At 42.1% G+C, this 18,151-nt stretch overlaps 1 protein-coding gene across 2 annotated transcripts in view; it reads left to right on the top strand.

Annotated features, from left to right (window-relative positions):
• SRGAP2 (SLIT-ROBO Rho GTPase activating protein 2) overlaps positions 1–18,151 on the top strand; it is a 249,053-nt gene that overhangs the window by 165,006 nt on the left and 65,896 nt on the right. For both annotated transcript variants that reach the window (XM_025374780.1, XM_025374790.1), the window contains 3 exons: positions 6,135–6,197; positions 14,171–14,386; positions 15,023–15,151. In XM_025374780.1, coding sequence (XP_025230565.1) covers positions 6,135–6,197; positions 14,171–14,386; positions 15,023–15,151 — 408 coding nt within the window. The remainder of the gene's footprint in view (positions 1–6,134; positions 6,198–14,170; positions 14,387–15,022; positions 15,152–18,151) is intronic.

The following is an 18,151-nucleotide window of genomic DNA, read 5'->3' as shown; positions in this document are numbered from 1 at the left end:
ATCTGATCAGCCACTTCAAGAAGGCAAGTTATTTTAGCTCGTTTCTAAATAAGTTAGTGGGCTCCAGTCCCTAAACCACTATTTTCTTTATTAATTCCTCAAGTACAGATTTTTGTATATATCCGGTCTTTTTAAACCTGTGTATAATGACTCATTAATGAGTTGTAAAATAAATTTAGTGAGTTATTACCGACATAAAAAAAATAAAGAAGGCCAGGCACAGTCGCTCGAGAATATAATCCCAGCTACTCTAAGAAGTTGAGGTGGGGGGATCTTTAGGCCAGGAGTTTGAGACCAGACTGGGCAACATCACGAGACCCCATCTCTAAAAACAAGTTTTTAAAAAATTAGCCAACCATGCCTTTACCAGCTACTTGGGAAGATGAGGCAGGAGGATTGTTTGAGGCCAGGAGTTTGAGACCAGCCTGAGCAAACTCAGTGAGACCCCATCTCTACAAAAATTTAAAAAATTAGCCAGTGTGGTGGTACACGTCTGTCGTCCCAGCTGCATGGGAGGCTGAGGGAGGAGGATCACATGACATTTGAGCCCAAGAGTTCAAGGCTGCAGTGAGCTATGATCATGCCACTGCATTCTAGCCTAGGCAACAGAGGAAGACCTTGTATCTAAAAAGAAAGAAAGAGAAGAAAAAAAAAGAAGATAAAAGAATAGGAAATATCATAATGGACAGCACATAAGTGAGAGGTGAAGCCAGCTGGACTTCCTGGGTAGAGTGGGGACTTGGAGAACTTTCCTGTCTAGCTAGAGGATTGTAAATGCACCAATCAGCACTCTGTAAAAACGCACCAATCAGCTCTCCGTGTCTAGCTAAAGGATTGTAAATGCACCAATCAGCACTCTTAAGAGCTGTAACACTCACTGTGAAGGTCCACAGCTTAATTCTTGAAGTCAGCGAGACCAAGAACCCACCAGAGGGAACCAACTCTAGACACATAAGTACTTTTATTATAGACACATACTTTGCTGTATTGCAATAAAAAATGTTTTTTTTTTTTTTTTTTTTTTAACACCCTAGCCTAACCTGTCTTCAGAAGGCAAAAGCACCTCTGGTGTCCCTACTGTGGCATCTCCTAGCCTACATCTCTATAAAAGTTTTGCAATTAAGTATATTTGTGTTTTATACATCCTTGGGCTTCACGTAGTTTAAGTTCCTAACTGGAGTTTGATCTTTCTCAGAGCCAACTTGTGGTATCCTAACCAATGAATGAATGCTGAATAGAAAGAGCTCTGCTTGCATATATGCAGGTAGTGTGGTGGAGGGGAAATCTAGAAGTCATTTCTCAGCTCTGACCTGCAGGATCATCACCCCTTGAACCCCCAGAGCCTCGGCATACAGCCTCACACCGGCATACAGCCTCACACTGTACCACCTATTTTGGTGGTCCAAGTTAGGTGAGGGAGAGGACCAGACACAGTGCCCACCATCACCTAGCACTGGCCGTGCTACTAAACAGTCATTCCTTTTAGCGCTCTCCTCCCCACCAAAAGCATTTCAGGCAAAGCGCCAGCTCCTGAAATGTGGCCTCTTTGAAGTGGTGAGTGAATGCTTCTGAAACCACCACCTTATGTATGGTGGTGCTTCTGCTGCCAGAGCTTAATACAGGGTCGTGTTCCTTTCCTCTGAAATCTGTAACATAAATTCAGTTTTAAACTGGATTTTTTTTTAACAGTTGGTCTCTGAACAATCTTTAGGGTGGGGAGGGGATACTAGTGGTTGTGGGGGAGATATGTGCCCTTGAAAACTAGATTCTTTTTTGGAAACCTGCTGATACAGGCTAAATGGCAGAGAACTAAATGACCCTACTGTTCCTACCTGGTGACAGGCTCAGCCTTGGGATGGGGCTGAAATGAGCTCTTGCCACATGGCAGAGACATGCCTTCCTCTTTTTCTTCTTCTTTCATACAAATAGGAGGTAATTTTGTGCCTGTCAAAAAATACAGCTTTGAGATGTAGATAACCAATAAACAACAGTCCCACCCCCAACTTGGAAAGCACATGAATGCTGATCTAAATAACTAGAGAATCGGTAACAAGTACTCCCTGTTGAGAATAGGTCTGAAATCTCTTTCATAGTTGGTGTTCTTTGGGAAACGCCGAAAGACAAACCCATCCAAGCTCAGGAAACGTGCTGATTTAAAGAGGTCCAAGGAAGAGTGACCAGCCCAGTGGCCAGGCATCCCAGATGCCTAGGATTCTCATGTTTCCGTACATATCTGCTGTTACATCCTTTCTGTGAGCAAGGAGGCTTTGGAACATTATAGTCTTGTCTTGGGGAGATGAAATGACACTGTGCGTTTCAGTTCTGTTTCCAATGCTGTTATCTGTTGGAAAATGAAGCTTTCCTACCCATTTTGTCAGCATAAAACTGGTAGGAGCTGTTGCAATCTCATTGTCTTCTGATCAGCCCCTCCTTGGCAGCAGTCAGAGTGGACGCCCCGTGAAACACACTCTGGCCAAACGGTTGTGGTGAGTTTCAAAATAAGAGATCCCAGCCTGGGCACACCATCACACTTCCCATCCCATAGAACCAGCATTGTTAACTGTGCCACATCTCTATTCTAAATTTAGGCATCTTTTTTTTTTTTCCAGGCAAAGATTACTATGCAAACATTTAAGAGAAAAACTTTGTCCAAAGTAATTTTTTCCCCCAACTTCTATTTGGTTTCCTGCAATGTTTAGATGACTCATTCTCTTCCAAGAAATTTTAAAGAAAAGAGATGCAGGCTGTATGTTAGTACACAAAGACTGCTCTGTAAATTCTCTTTTTCTTCCCTGTCTAGAAACCCCTTGCCTTTTTATAGAGAACAGAAAAGCTCTACAGTCTTCATTGTCATGTACTCGGCCTCATCAGGTTTTGTTGTTCCCGAGAATAAATGTCCCCCTTGTCTTTGGGTGGGGCCCCCTTGTGGCTAACCAGCTCTGTCAACCCCGCTGCAGTGGCCAGCACGGAAGCCCTTCCTGGGACCACGCTTTCCCCCAAAGGCACACAGTTAAGGTTTCTGAAACAGAACGAATAGCCTTTTATCATCTGTGAAAGGAGAGACACTGGCAATTTCCTGCCTCTGGCCTAGTGTCAGAATTTCTCCTGATTGCTAGAGGATGTATTGTACATTTTAAGTGGGCTCGCCACACATGTATTCCCAGCCCAACCCTCAGCCAGAGGGAGTGGTAAGTCAGATCACTTCAGCAGCCTGTTCAAATAAACAGGGATAATCGCTGAGTGGTCCTCCCAACTAATCAGTACATGAAAGGAAACATCTGCCTGGGCTTAATTGCTGTTTTTTTGGTTACTCTTTTCCCTCCTCTTCTTCCCCCATCCCCCATTCTGGGGCTAGGTTATTTAAGTCATGGGTAAGCAACAGGGTAGAGGAATAGGAGCTTTCTCCTTTAACCTCTGCCATTCAAACAGAAGGAGGAGTTAAGAAACGATAGGAGGCTAGCAGGGGGAGCTGGCCCGGAGGTAGGAGGGCAGGGCAGTGGGAAGTGATACTCATGGTCACTTCCTGACCCTGTTGCTGACTCTGGGGCTCGGAGTGAGTCATGTTGCCTCACTTCACCTCCTTGGGCCTCTTGCTTCAGTGGAGCTCAGCTTTTCTCTCAATGGAAAGGAGAGGCTGGTATGTGAGATCACAGATGAAAGGCATTCCCTCCTGTGACTTCTTCCAGCAGTTGAGGTCATTGGATGAGAGACCCTGGGAATGGTAAATTTAAGACTGGCAAGATGCCCCTGAACCCGTCCATTCTGTAGAGCATCTGGGTCGCCTAGGAGAACTTGCTCATTATCTTCTAAGCCAACCAGCGGTACACTAAAGGGAGTGATGTTTGAAGATAATATGGACTCTAGAAGCCAGGCAGAAGATCATGTAGAATCATAGAATGGCAGAGGTTGGAAAAGACCTTAGAAATGTTTTAGCTGAAGCTTTTCATTTTATAGAAGGGAAAACAGAGGGCCAAAGAGGTTAACCAGGTTGTCCAGAGTTATCTCTTTGGTAATGCAGGAGCCAGCAATAGAAAGAGAATCTTATGATTGCAAATTTAGGGCTCCTTCCACCCCTTTCCCCACTATTAGATGTAAAAATTCATGCCTACTCATGACAGAGGCCACACATAGGTTATATTCCATAATGAATACCTTAATAGAAAAAATGGGCAGAGAACACCTTAATAGGAAAATGACAGATTATAAAAGAAAAATGAAAATGACTGATAAACATTTTTTAAAATGCTCAGGCTCACTAGAATCAAAGGACTGCAAATTACAGGAGGATACCACATCAAATTGTCAAGACAATAAAATGTGAAATAAACATTCATATATGCTATTGGTGTTATTTTAAATTGGTACCGTTTTTCTCAAAGGCATTTTAGTGGTATAAATGGTAGTCTTTGACCCAGCAATGTTATTTCTAGGAGAAAATAATGAAAGGTGTGTGCATTAGATCATATACAAAGTAATGTGATATGGCATTTTTTATCACAAAAATTTAGAAGCAAAGTACATGTCCAAGAATGGGAGCTGCATCAATATAATGTATTATAATGCTATAGAAGAATAATACATGTGGAAATGTTTACAACATATGTTTAAGCGAATAAGTTACAAAACAGGATTTATAATGCAATCCCAATTTTGTAAAAATAGAGAAGATTAGAAAAGTACATAACAACCCTTAGAGTGATGATTTCTTAGTGATAGGCATTTAAGAGTTACTTTTGTTTTCTTTTTTGAGGTTTCCTAGATTCCTTATTATAATAAACATACATTACTTTTGTAATCAGAAAAAAAGTATTTTTTAAGTAGAGATATATATATCTTGAAAAAAAGCAAGATTTTAAATGATTGGGTATCTGACATGAAAGACCTTCCTTTTTTTGTCTGGGAGCTAGCAGCCATGGTGGGAGGGATGGGAGACAATATTATAACTTCTGTTAGGATGGCATTTTGATATCCAAATTTCTAGTAGGGAAGATCTAGAAGGAGCTGGCAAAAGATAAAACAAGGGGTTTCCCTCTCAATGACCCATGCTGCCAATCAGTGTTAGCCCTCTTAGGTTTGGCATATAACACTTAGTATAGGAGGTGTGACAGTCTCCTTCCTGCTTCCTCATTCTTTCTTTTCTTTTCTTTTTTTTTTTTTTTTGTTTTGAGACCGTCCCACTCTTGTCGCCCAGGCTGGAGTGCAATGGCGCAATCTTAGCTCCTTGCAACCTCCGCCTCCTGAGTTCAAGTGATTCCCATGCCTCAGCCTCCTGAGTAGCTGGGATTACAGGCATGTGCCATCACGCCTGGCTAATTTTTGTATTTTTAGTAGAGACGGGGTTTCACTATGTTGGCCAGGCCGGTCTCAAATTCCCGACCTCAGGTGATCCACCCACCTCGGCCTCTCAAAGTGCTGGGATTACAGGTGTGAGCCACCATGCCCAGCCCTATTCTTTATTTCTACTGCTCTATGTAGTTAGATGTCAGCCCTGGGTGTCAACAGCAAAGAACCCAGGAGCCATCACTGCTCAAGATTAACTAGTTGGAGACCCCTTAACATAGATTTTCAGCATCTAGTAACAGCTAATCTCGCAGGCAGTCAATATTGAGATATCGCTGCCTTGTGAGTTTCGGGTAGAAATAAAGCAAGTAAGAAATATAGTTCCATCCTGTTTGGAGTTTTCTATTTAGTTAGGGACTTTGAAGTCCCTGGATGTTTATATACTTTTTCCTATTTCATCCCATTGCACATCTTATTTTCCTTTGAAATCTTCTGGAATGCTTGACTGCAAGTATCTGAGAAACCGTGTTCCACCTAACAACAGTTGCTAGGTAGGATGTGGCTTTCAGTCCTGCTCTTTGGTGACCAATAGAAAAATCAAAGGCTACCACCCTTTTTCCCTCCATGCAATTGCCTTTGCTGGGCTATAGAAAGGGCACATTTCATTTTATTAAAACTCTTTGAGTAATCTGACCATAATTGGGTCTGATTGGAGTGGTTATCTGATTTGCTGGGTTAAATAATGGGCCTTAATTGAGTCTGGGTTATTTGTAGAGCCAGTGCGGCTTTTGCCTTCATTGCTCCCTCCTCTCTCTTCTGTTTCCCAATTAACCTTCATTCCTCTTTCCTTGCAGAGTAAAGAAGTCGGCCAGCAGCTCCAAGATGATTTGATGAAGGTCTTGAACGAGCTCTACTCGGTAAATCAGATGGGTTGCTTGCCTCTTTAATAAGCAGAGGGAAGCAGCATTTGGCAGCTTGCAGCCATAGTATGTCAGCAACAGAACTGAACTGAGGTTGAGGACAAGTGCATGGTCCCCACTGGGGGTGACCCCACCCATCTCTTTTTTCACACTCGTCTTTTCAAAACAGAATGAGTCAAAAAATACTTCCTCAAAATAAGTTTTCTCCTCAGCTGTGCAAGCTCACCCTGGCGTTATTTGGGGCATAATTGCTAGAGACCAGCCAGAGTCTAGGTCATTGGCACAATGGACCCCATTAGCAGCAAACAGAACCTAACGGCAAGGAACGTAGCCTGCATTGCACTATTAATATGTGCCTGTTGGAAAGGCTTTATTGTTCTAGGTTTTGCATCAGATCTTGGATTGATCTACAGATTTGAGACTAGAACAAATGCTCTAGAGGGCAGCACAGAGTCCTAAATTCCCCCAACAAGAGGGACCAGTTCGGGCAGAGAGAGCTTTGCACTGGCTTCCTGGAGTTTTATAAAGCCAAACCTCAGTGACGAGGCAGGCTGCAGGCTTAGAGAAGAGAACACAATCTGTTCTGAGATGACTGGCGCTTCAGGCACATGACGCCTGTGGCTGGTGCGTGTTAATTCATGCGCAGAGAGGTGGTGGTGGTGGTGGTGGTGGTTGTTCCCCAGCCATGTTTTTCTAATTATAATGAAAACAAACACACACTCACACACATACACACCAAGGAAATTCGTGTTGTTATACAGGGAATACTTAAGTTGTACAGCTAATGCCTTTCAGGGGCCCCTTCTCCAGCTTGGATGTGCCAGCCTACTGTGTCATTCTCCAGCGTTTCTCCATCCTATTTGAAGGTGATACTGATTTCTAATGTTTACTTGCTTATTTGCTGCATTTTTCTTTTCTTTTCGTTTCTTCCTTTCCTTTCTTTTTTTTTTTTTTTTTTTTTATTCACAGAACAGGCAGTGGTGACATGCATGACAGGCATTTGGGATCAGATGTTGCTGATCCAGAAACCTAGGTGTGACCATTTTGTCATAGCAACTGTTAAGCAAGTAAATAGGGTAGAGTAGTCATCTGACTTATCTCCAGTGATGTTCAGTTTGTTTTGAATTTCTACTCTGTGACTCTTCTGCTGTGAGGCCAAGCATAGATAGATGGTACCTTTGGTTCAGCTCCCAACTTTTCATTTCTCTCAAATGAAGTTAAGAGTTTTTAAAAATAGAAACACATCGATGTGAACCATTTTCAGACTGGATGGGTTTCCTGAACCTTGTCTTTTTAATGCTTTACTTCTGCTCTTTTAGAGCATTTTCTAAGCACCAAGAAGAGCTATCACTCCTTTCTCTTGGCAGAGAATTCCCTACGATAGAAAATGACACATGTAGTCACTATATAAATTCTTTTATTTTCCTGTAAGCATTTTGACCCTCTACTATTTGCAGCTGTTTCTGGGAAGGAGTAGTTTGGATAACCAACAAACCTTGCCACTTCTTTAGTGGGACTCAAGGCAGCAGAAAAAGACTAACGTCTAAGGATCTATTAGCTTTTACCCAGGGTCCTATATCTCTTCATATGTTGTGCTTTAAGAAAAAAATAAGTGAAAGGGCGTAAGCTGTGTTCGAGTGATGAAGAAAACCTTGAAACTTACTTCTCTGGTCTGCAGAGGGTTGAGCTGCTACCTCTGACTGCAGACTTAAGACAGCCCAATATTGGCCAACTACTTTACTGGCCATTGTGAGGCCACAGTCAACGTAGAGCATAACATCTTCCCATTGATGTTCAAACTGAGAATTGCCTGAGTGTGGTATCCGCTGTCGTAAGGTGAGCTGGAATATTCCTTCATAATCTGTCAAAGGCCAAAATTAAATGTGATGTTTTCCTCTAGTAGGCAATGGAAAGAGGGAAAAAAGAGTAGAGGCACTAGAAAGCTTCAGAGAAGTCAAAACATTCTGGTCCAAATGGAGTTTTAAGCAGAGGGAGTTTTACCCCAAGGGGACATTTGGCAATGTCTGCAGACATTTTTGATTGTTACAACTGGAGGAGTAGAAGGTGCTATTGGCATCTAATGATCTAGAGGCCAGGGATGCAGCTGAAATCCTACAGTGTACAGGGCAGCCCCCACAAAAAAGAATTATCTGACCCACAATGTCAATATACCAAGATTGAGAAGTGCTGGTCTAGTGACTAGAGTCTCCTGAATTAAGCAAGCTAGATTCTACCCTGTCTTGACTACTAGCTGTATGAACTTGAGGGATACCCCAAACCTCTATGACCTTGGTGTCTGCATACTCTCCATGAACTGGTATTTCTATGTCCTAGGGGGTAGAGTAGTTGGGTGAGTTATACTTCCTGAAATATTAGACTATAGCTAAGGATCAAATAGGTTTCCAGATTCTGTAGGCCATTAGAAAGTTCAGTGAGCCGGGCTCATGCCTGTAATCCCAGCACTTTAGGAGGCTAAGGCAGGTGGATCACGAGGTCAGGAGATCGAGACCATCCTGGCTAACATGGTGAAACCCCATCTCTACTAAAAATACAAAAAAAATTAGCCGGGCGTGGTGGCGGGCGCCTGTAGTCCCAGCTACTGGGGAGGCTGAGGCAGGAGAATGGGGTGAACCTGGGAGGCGGAGCTTGCAGTGAGCCAAGATTGCACCACTGCCCTCCAGCCTGGGGGACAGAGTGAGACACTGTCTCAAAAAAAAAAAAAAAAAAAAAAAAAGAAAGAAAGAAAAAAGAAAGTTCAGAGAATAGAATTTTTTCTTCTGGAGATTAAGATTTAAGTTTAGGACTGGTCTGAATAAGGCACCATGGGATTATGGTGACTAACTGTCCCTCTTTGCCTAGTACTGAAGAGTTTCCTGGGACATAAAATTGTCAGTACTGAAACTGGAAAAGTTCTAGGTTAAAAAAGGTTAATTGGTCACCTTGCATGGGAGAGTGGTTTTATCAGGTGGGAAGCTGGGACCATTACATGCTAGCTTTGGGAAGCTGCTTGCTGTGTGCACACTCTTGAGGAGTCAAGAAGAGAACAAGGGAGAGTTTCTTGTAAGGAGCTTTCCCATTATTTTCTTGTCAGGAAGGCAGGGAAGGGCCACTTGTTTCAATGACATTGTAGGTAATGGAACTTATTTGGGATCCTTGGAAAAAGGAAACCAAGCATATAAGAAACCCATCCAGTTTTTTCAGTGCTCTTCACATCTGCCCCTAATACCCGTTAATACCCTTTTTTAGGGGACTAGTTATCCAAGGGTTGGTAATTTTAGTAACTTTGTACCTTGATGATCCAAGGAGCAGGACCCAGGTGTTCCCAAAGAAAGATGCCTTTGGGCAGGGGGCCCAGAATGCCACTGTAAGTGGCCAGCTGCCCCTCTGCACCTTCCTGTTTTCTGCTTGAAGGGCCTTTGATTTCCCTGACTTGGCATTCTGTGCCGGGGCCTGCTTCCCACAGCTGCTATTCAGAGAGCAATCCTAGCAAGCATTCTTCTCCACGTGTTTTTCCCCTGATAATGAGCTGGCTAGTATATAAACCATGGCATAAATGGTTTTCATTTTCTGACGGATGCACCGGGAATGCCTTTGAAGTCAGAACACACTGCTTCCCAAAGAACTCTGGGATTCTTTGCCTCAGTTGTACTCAGAGGTCGTGTCTGGAAAAACCCAGCAAACCCCCACAGGAAGGAGCATACATGGAGGCACTGAAGCCAGTGTGGATTGGCTCAGTATGAAGAGTCAAGGAGGCTCTAGAATTGAGAAAGAAGAGGCTTTAGGACACTCTGGGGCTGTTATTATCCCAGAGGCCTTATGCTTCTATACTCCCCCTAAATATATATCCCCTTGGCTTGGAGCAGCAGCTGTGTGCTGGCAGAGCTACCTCAGACTGGTATTTAGCACCTGTTCCCTTGAAACATGGCACTTAATAGTCCCTCAACTCTGCTTGCCTATTTAACCCTGGCAGTAGGCACCAGGGAGACAAGAACAAATAAGATGTTTCTAACCTCAAGGCGTTTAGTTTTAATTGGGAGAGACAGAAAAGTAAAGCATCAGGTGGAAAATGAAGTGACAAGAACTCATTTACATGTCTTCACAGAGGACAGGGATGAAGTCAGGCTCCTTGAAGAGATACTTGAGTTGAATCTTAATTGCCAAGAACTCTTTTCTTGTTCTCTACATGTTCCCTTTTTTGTTGCATCCAACTTTTGTTTCATGATGCAGTATCATTTTATTTCTCATTTATCTCTCCAGGGCTATTATGGATATATTGTTTTCAAACTTTTCTTCTTGTTGTATAATATTTCTTCTAAATTGCTAGTTTTGGTCTTGGTCTTTCATATTAGACATTTCCTTTAAATGCCTGGTTATCCTTAGCTGCCTGTTCACACTTTAAAGTGAGGTACTAAAAGATTCTGTGTCAGCTGTGGCCTTCACAGTAGGGTGTTCTAACTGGGCTGTGTCCTCGTGGAAGCCCCAACTTTAGTATTTCTAGGTCTCTTATCTTGGATGGTCAGATTGCCAAGAGATCACACTTTTGATCTCCTACTCATGTCTGGGGGCTGAGTTGTGAAGAGGCCTGGACCATCTCAAAATTTAACATAGACTTCAGCTAATCCGCCTGTTGAAGTTCAGTATCCCCCTATCACCGCTGAACCTTGTATCCCCTAGTCCATGGACCCTCTCTAACAGAATAAACCTCTCATCTAGTATTCCGCTACAGTGGGAGAGGGGATCTTGGGATCTCACTGTTCTCAGATTTTCAATAGCTTATTTTGTGTTTAGCTCTACCTTCATCCCACTGCTACTTATTTCTCTTCGGGCTTCTGTGATATCAATCTGGCTGCTTCCTGGTTTACTCTAGTTTTGGTTTAGGACTCAAGTAGATCAGTTACTGCTTGCCTGCCTGTTTTTCAGCTTCTGCTTCCATTCTTTTTGTTTTTCTCAATTTATACCTAAATGATAATAATTTTAGAACCTTTTTTTCCCTATTATTTTAGTGTGGCTGTCAGAGGGAGCAGAGCTAAATACATGACTTCAGTGTTTAGTTTTTCAAAGTAAAGTAGAATGTTCCTCACAGAACTGAGAATGTAGACTTTTCAATTTTTTGCTATAGTTTGTATTTGCCTCACTATATATAGATAGAAGTATGTATATCTATATGTATACATATCTATATATACATATATGTGTAGCTGTATGTCTAAGACATAGATATATAGATATACATATATTTACATATGTATATGTATATAGCTATATATAAGTCCTATCTTGACTTTCTCTAAGTCCTATGTTGACTATAAATATATATTTATAAACATATATTTAATATGTATATGTATATCTATATCTATATATAAATTTCTAAGTCCTATCTTGACTTTCCTATTTTTTCAGTTGTTTTGGCTTCAGCTTCTGGGTACCTCAGTTTTCTCTTGAGTTGAAAGGCACTAATAAAGCTTCTCCAGTATTTACCCAGAAGAGAGACTGTGTCATGCAGTCATTTGGGCAACCACTTTGTAAAACCACCATTGTGTATATGACATATTTCTCCACTGTGAGAAGAAAACACAAAAGAAGTAGAGCTTACCCTGAAGAATGTATAGTTTCTTAGGCAAAGTAGTGTTTTATTCTCTTTTAACACGAAAGTTCTTTAAGTTTTTTAGGGTAAAGGAACATTGTAAATTGTTGATTTTTATTACTTCATTTGTTGACTTGGTAGCGCTATTCTTTGACCTCTTTTTTATCTCATGTTTATTCATAGCGTTTTCTCTTTATCGTGCACCTTCATGAAATAGGAAATCACTTTAAAAAAGAAAAAAAGCACTCACTTTTGTAACTGCTCACTAAGCTTTTGAATCTCATGGTCAGATTCAGGTGGAAAAAGAGAAAAAAAAAAAAGGAGCCTCCTATCTACACTTCTTCATCTGGGATAACAGATGCCTCTTTTCCACTTCTTAGTTAACCTGGAAAGCTGGGGGTCTGTTTGAATTACTTAGAAAGGCTTTTAAATGCCATTGGTTATTAAATATTATTTCTTCTGTATAGAAAATATGAAGAATATTATCCTGGTAAAATTTATGGGAAGTAGTGTTAGGTTCAGAAAAAGGTGAAGCTAATTTAAAACATTCTGCATTCAAAATGAGACATAATTTAGACTCTAATGTACTTTGACTTTGTCAGTATCCCAATATTCTTTATTCCTTTGTTTGCCTCCAGCTGATTGTAGGGGCTAGATTAGTCTACTCACAAAGTCTTTCTAAGCTAGGTTTTCTCAACCTCAGCACCATTGACATTTGGGCCAGATAATTAGTTGTTGTGGGGGCTGTCCTGTGCATGGGATGTTCAGCAGCATCCCTGACCTCTACCTAGTAGGTGCCAGTAGTAATCCCCAAGTTGTGACAATCAAAAATATTTCCAGACACTGCCACATTTCCCCTGGAGGCCAAAATAGCCCCAAGTTGAGACACTGTTCTAACTCAAGTTCATAAATGGAACCAATTTCTCTTTTCAAGAATATCTTGACCATACTTAACCTTTCCTCCCAACCAGTTCCGGTCCAGTCCTATCCAGAGGAGAGTCAGTGTTGCTTAGTGGCTAAGAATGTGGTCTTTGGAGTCTGACAGACCTGAGTTTGAATCCTGATTCCGACATTTTCTCTTTGTATGACCTTGGGTGTGACAGTTAATCTCTTTGAGCCTTATTTCCTTATCTTTAGAAATAGAAATAATAACATTTTCTTTCACAGAGTTATTGTAAGGATTAAATGAGGTAATGTACCTAAAGCCCATGGCACACAATGTTTATTAAGTGGTAGATATTAATAATAATATTGTACCTTGGCACTCCTCTGTTTACACACACACATGCGCGCGCGCACACACATACACACACACACATATACACACATCCACCAACTTCTACTCTAATTCTCCCTCTCAAAGAAATCTTAGGGCATCACACTTTCAACACTGTTGAACTCCCTGTATGGAAACAGAAAGCTCCCCACAGAGTACAGCAGGCACCGGGTGGCTGAAAGTAGTATGTTTAGTAGGATTGGAAACAAGCTTGAGTTCTAGGCTTCCTGGCTTCCCTGTTAAGAGAAAGGATTGAACTCCTAAATGGTTGCCTTGATGGAAAATCATCCTTCACCTTTTATACTACTTCCTTCCTGTGGCAATTCCAGTTATACTTCATATGGATTTTATTCCTTCCCAGACTCTTACCTGAATTGCTATGAAGGCTTACAGTCTTCATAGGGTTGTTGTCTAGATTGTGGAATTGCCCTAAGGATGAAATGAGAAAATGTGTGTGTGGTACTTGGCATAAAGCCAGGAATATACTAAGTGTTCAGTAAATGATAACTGGCATTGTAATTGCTGCTGCTGCTCTAGTTGCTGTGAGAGGGTGTTTGATCTGGATAAAGCAGAACAGACAGATACCCAGAATGCCAGGCCAGTAGAAAGAGCTTTTGGAAGCTTTTTCTCTTCCCTATTTTATATCTGAAAGGTAACAGAAAGCATAGGCAGTACTCCATAGGCTGCACTGCCCTCTTCAGGGTTCCTGACCAGCCCAGGAAGGCTTTGCCCTTGGGGCCTGAGAGGGGTGGTGGTGTTTCCCATCTACTCGGTATTACGAGGTGACTAAGTGATAGAAATCACCTGGCCAATATTAAAGAGAAATGATTACAAATGATAATGAATCGAAGTAAATAATACATGATGGATAGACATGAAGTTATTTCAATGAGAGGAAATGTTGGCTCATTTCGCATACTGCTTTCCTGTGCTTTGGAGTGGTCTTTAATCTGTGTTTGCTGAACCAAACACTTCTGAATTTTTCCCTTAGGGGTGTGAGGATATTACTTCATGGGGGAGAGCTCGAGCTGAGTCGCTGAGTCTGTAAAGCAGAGTATTGACCCCCTTGGCTTGACCTCGGGGGTGGGGGTGGGCGATGTCTTGCAGGTCATGAAGACATATCACATGTACAATGCCGACAGCATCAGTGCTCAGAGCAAACTAAAGGAGGCAGAGAAGCAGGAGGAGAAGCAAATTGGTAAATCGGTAAAGCAGGAGGACCGGCAGACCCCACGCTCCCCTGACTCCACGGCCAACGTTCGCATTGAGGAGAAACATGTCCGGAGGAGCTCAGTGAAGAAGATTGAGAAGATGAAGGAGAAGGTACGTATGCTCCCACAGCTATAGATGCTGGGAAGCAACATTCGGTAAGGCATGGATGATAGGAATTTCCAAATAGGCTCTGGGAAGAGCAGACAAGGAAGCTCTGGGTTCTTTTAGTGCCTAGTGACTAAAAATGAGGCCTTGCTCTGTGCCCTGGAGGGAATACTAGGTATTGGGAGAACTGGGCACGTGGGCTCCAAGTTTTTAGCCTCTAGCAGCAAGAAACAGTAGTCACCTTTCCCAATCCATTTTCCAAATAGAGCTCAATATCCTATTGCTTTGGAGGGGTTGGGGGTGACTAGATCCAGGATTTGGTTTCAGGTATCAGGTGTTCAGGGGCAAGAGTAGTGGTACCTTCTTCAGAGTGGCATTGCAAGAATGAGGAATGATATTTGAAGATAGAATCAAAGTGGAGCACGCATCTTAAGTAGGGAGCCTCATTAACCTTTCCTGAATTGATCTACATTGTGCCCTTGAATCTTATTAAACAGAATTAGAACCCAATTTAAGGCAGATGCGCATAGGGAGTAGCAGCACAATTGTAGTTCTTGAGTACACTGTACTTTTATCTTTTAGAGAACAATCCCCCCTTAAAAAAAAAAAAAAAGTAAAAGTGAACTTCTGTTTCCTTTTCAGCGCCAAGCCAAGTACACAGAGAATAAGCTGAAGGCCATCAAAGCCCGGAATGAGTACTTACTGGCTTTGGAAGCGACCAATGCATCTGTCTTCAAGTACTACATCCATGACCTATCTGACCTTATTGATGTAAGTGCTTAAAGCTGAGGGCCTGAGGGCACCTCTTTTCTGGTTTCAGAATCCTCGTCAGACATTCCCTGATACTATTGTTCAGGAATCTGGTGCATTTTGAGAACAATTATGAAGACAGCAGCCATGATCCATCAGGGTGCTTGCCAAGCACCAAGTGAAATACTTCACACTTATCTCATTCAATCTTTTTTTTTTTTTTTTTTTTTTTTGAGACGGAGTCTTGCTCTGTGCCCCAGGCTGGAGCGCAGTGGCCCAATCTTGGCTCACCGCAACCTCCGCCTCCCAGGTTCAAGCTATTCTCCTACCTCAGCCTCCCCAATAACTGGGACTACAGGCATGCATCACCATGCCCAGCTAATTTTTGTATTTTTAGTAGAGACAGGATTTCACCATGTTGGCAAGGCTGATCTCGAACTCCTCACCTCAGGTGACCTGACCTCAGGTAATCCACCTGCCTCAGCTTCCCAAAGTGCTGGGATTACAGCTGTGAGCCACTGCACCCGGCCTAGGAAATACTTTCTTACATCAGCTTCTCTTGCACAGAAGTGAGTGGCAAGAACTTAACTAAAGAGTTACAATGCCGTACCTTACATTTGTATAGCATTTAAGGTTTCTCAGTGTTATCTCATTTGATTGTCACATCACCATTATGGGTAAGCATTGCTGTCTCCAGTTGCTGGATAGGGAAGCTCAGGGTCCAGGGGACTACGAGACTCACCTGTCCAAGGTTATGCTGCAAATTAGGGTCCTGTCAGAAAGGTACCCAGCTCCCCCTGACATCTGGCAAATTTTTTCAAAGGTGATTGAGGAAAGTGGTTAATAGGCACATGTGTTTTGCAAGGGGCAAGCCCAGGGATAAGCTTTTTGTTTTTTGCCTGTGAGGTATTCTTGGCCTTGTTTTTCTTGCTGCTTCCCTTACAGTTGAGTCTTATAAACCTTCTCACCTACAGACTCCAATCTGGCCCAGGTCCTGAGCCACACCTAAGTGAAGCTCTGTAATTACACCCTTTCTCACCTCTCCTTCCAGTCATCAAAGTGAGGCATCTGGAGCCAGCCAATTTAGCAACCCAGTCTCTGGGGCTTCAAGTGTATCTCGTCTCTGAGGCCTGCCATTTATTTCAGGGTCTTGGTGGCAGCAGTTGGGCTTTGCAAAACTTTGGCCAGACCACTCATGCTTTCCTGCCTTGGTTTCTCCACAAGCAAACCTGCCACACCTCACAGCATCATATGGGGTTTGGGTCCAAGTCTTGCTGTTATATCACTACCTGGGTCATCTAGGCTTGTCACTGAATTGTTGTGGAACCCAGCTTTGTTTCCTACCCGACTCCCAACCTCCTCTAGCCAACTGAAGAACTGGACTAATTCCCTGGTATTGAAATCTGGCCTCACGTAAGAGTTGCTCGGGGAACTTCTCTGAAATACAGATTCCTGTCTCCCTTTAGCTGAGGATTTTTGGTTCAGTAGATTTCAGCCACTTAATGCCCTAGGTGTCATTGTCTTGCTGGGTTAGTGGAGCCTTGCTCCCTGTTCTGGTACCTCTTTGCTCTCTCTGCTTGTTGATGACAATCTGAACACTGTCCTTCAATGGAGGTCAAAGCCCTAAACAAGATCCTTTCTTCTCCTCAGGGTTGGAGCTCCTCATTGTTGGGAGAGAGGCCTGTTCTCAGCATGAGGAAGAGAATCTATTCTTTCTTGTGCACAATTTCTACTATTTATCTCGCATTTGGTAAAAATTCAGACTGTGTTGTCTGCCACACCTCTACTGTTGGTTAGCCCTCTTCTCTTTTTTTGTACTCAAGGCAACTTCCCTACCTTTTTCACCAAAATGCTGATCTCAGGGGAAGGGAGGGGCTACTGCTGTATCAGCCACAACCTTTGCAATCCATAGATTCTCCATCAGGTATAAGCAAGTGTTTTAAAATCAGTCCAAGAAGCAAGGTATTTTGTACCTTGTTTTCATCATTAAAAAAAAAAAAAAAAAAGTCTGTTAAGAGCCTGATTTCACAGGATGGGGTGTGACATGCCATTGAAAAAGAGGCTGCCTTAGTACTTGGCAGGGTGTGGGTCTATCACCAGGATCAAGAGGCTACATAGGTAGTAATAAAGTTTCTCATGTTTCTTTGCTGCTGTTTTGGTTGTGTCTTGTTTTATTTTGTTGGTTGGTTGGGTTTTTGTTGTTTTTCCTGGGATGAGGACACATTCATTATTTTTTTTAAAGTTGTATTGTTCTGCTCTATAAACGTTCAGTAAATATTTATTTAGGGAGAAGCCACATGCTCAGTATCAGGGGTAAAAATGGTATATAGTAGTTCTTGCACTAGAGTATTCATAGACTGTAAGACAGCATTTTTTCAAACCATCGGTGAGATCCCTTAGGGAAATCAGGAAATCACTTTTATTGGTTTAATCTGTGGTTTCAAATGAATAGATGAGACTAGAATAAGAAAGAAAATATTAGAGTACATCACATTGGTAAGATTATGTGAAACTTTTATGTTAGATGTGTATGTACACACTTGTACATCCTATGGGGGGGTGTGACAATAGATGATGTGTTTCTTATTGTGAGTTGGGAGTCAAAAACGTGCTTGTGAGCCGTTGTACTATGAGCAGAGAAAGATCTCAGTCTCCTCTGTTAAGTTCTGTGAGAGCAGGAACCAAGAGTTTTCTTTACCTTAGTAGCCTCCAGTGCTTAATATATAGCTGAGCACATAGTGTGTTTACTGAAGGAAGAAAGGAATAGAAAGAGGAGGATGATCATCTAAGCTAAGATTGGTTTTTCTTTTTGTACCTTTCAATATTGTTTTGAAGTATAACTTACATACAGTAACTAAACTTAAGTGTTACGGTTTCAAGAGTTTTGACAAATTTGTACATCTTTGTGACCTACATCAAGATATAGAATAAATATTTTGATAATAGATATATTTCCATTGCCTCAGAAGGTTTCTCTTGTCTCTTCCCAGTCAGTCCCCCACCCCAAGGCAACCACTGTTA

This window comes from Theropithecus gelada, chromosome 1, assembly GCF_003255815.1.
Source record: "Theropithecus gelada isolate Dixy chromosome 1, Tgel_1.0, whole genome shotgun sequence".
In the NCBI taxonomy this organism is placed as follows: Eukaryota; Metazoa; Chordata; class Mammalia; order Primates; family Cercopithecidae; genus Theropithecus; species Theropithecus gelada.
Note: the sequence above shows the minus strand (reverse complement) of the source record. Positions and strands in the feature narration are given on the sequence as shown.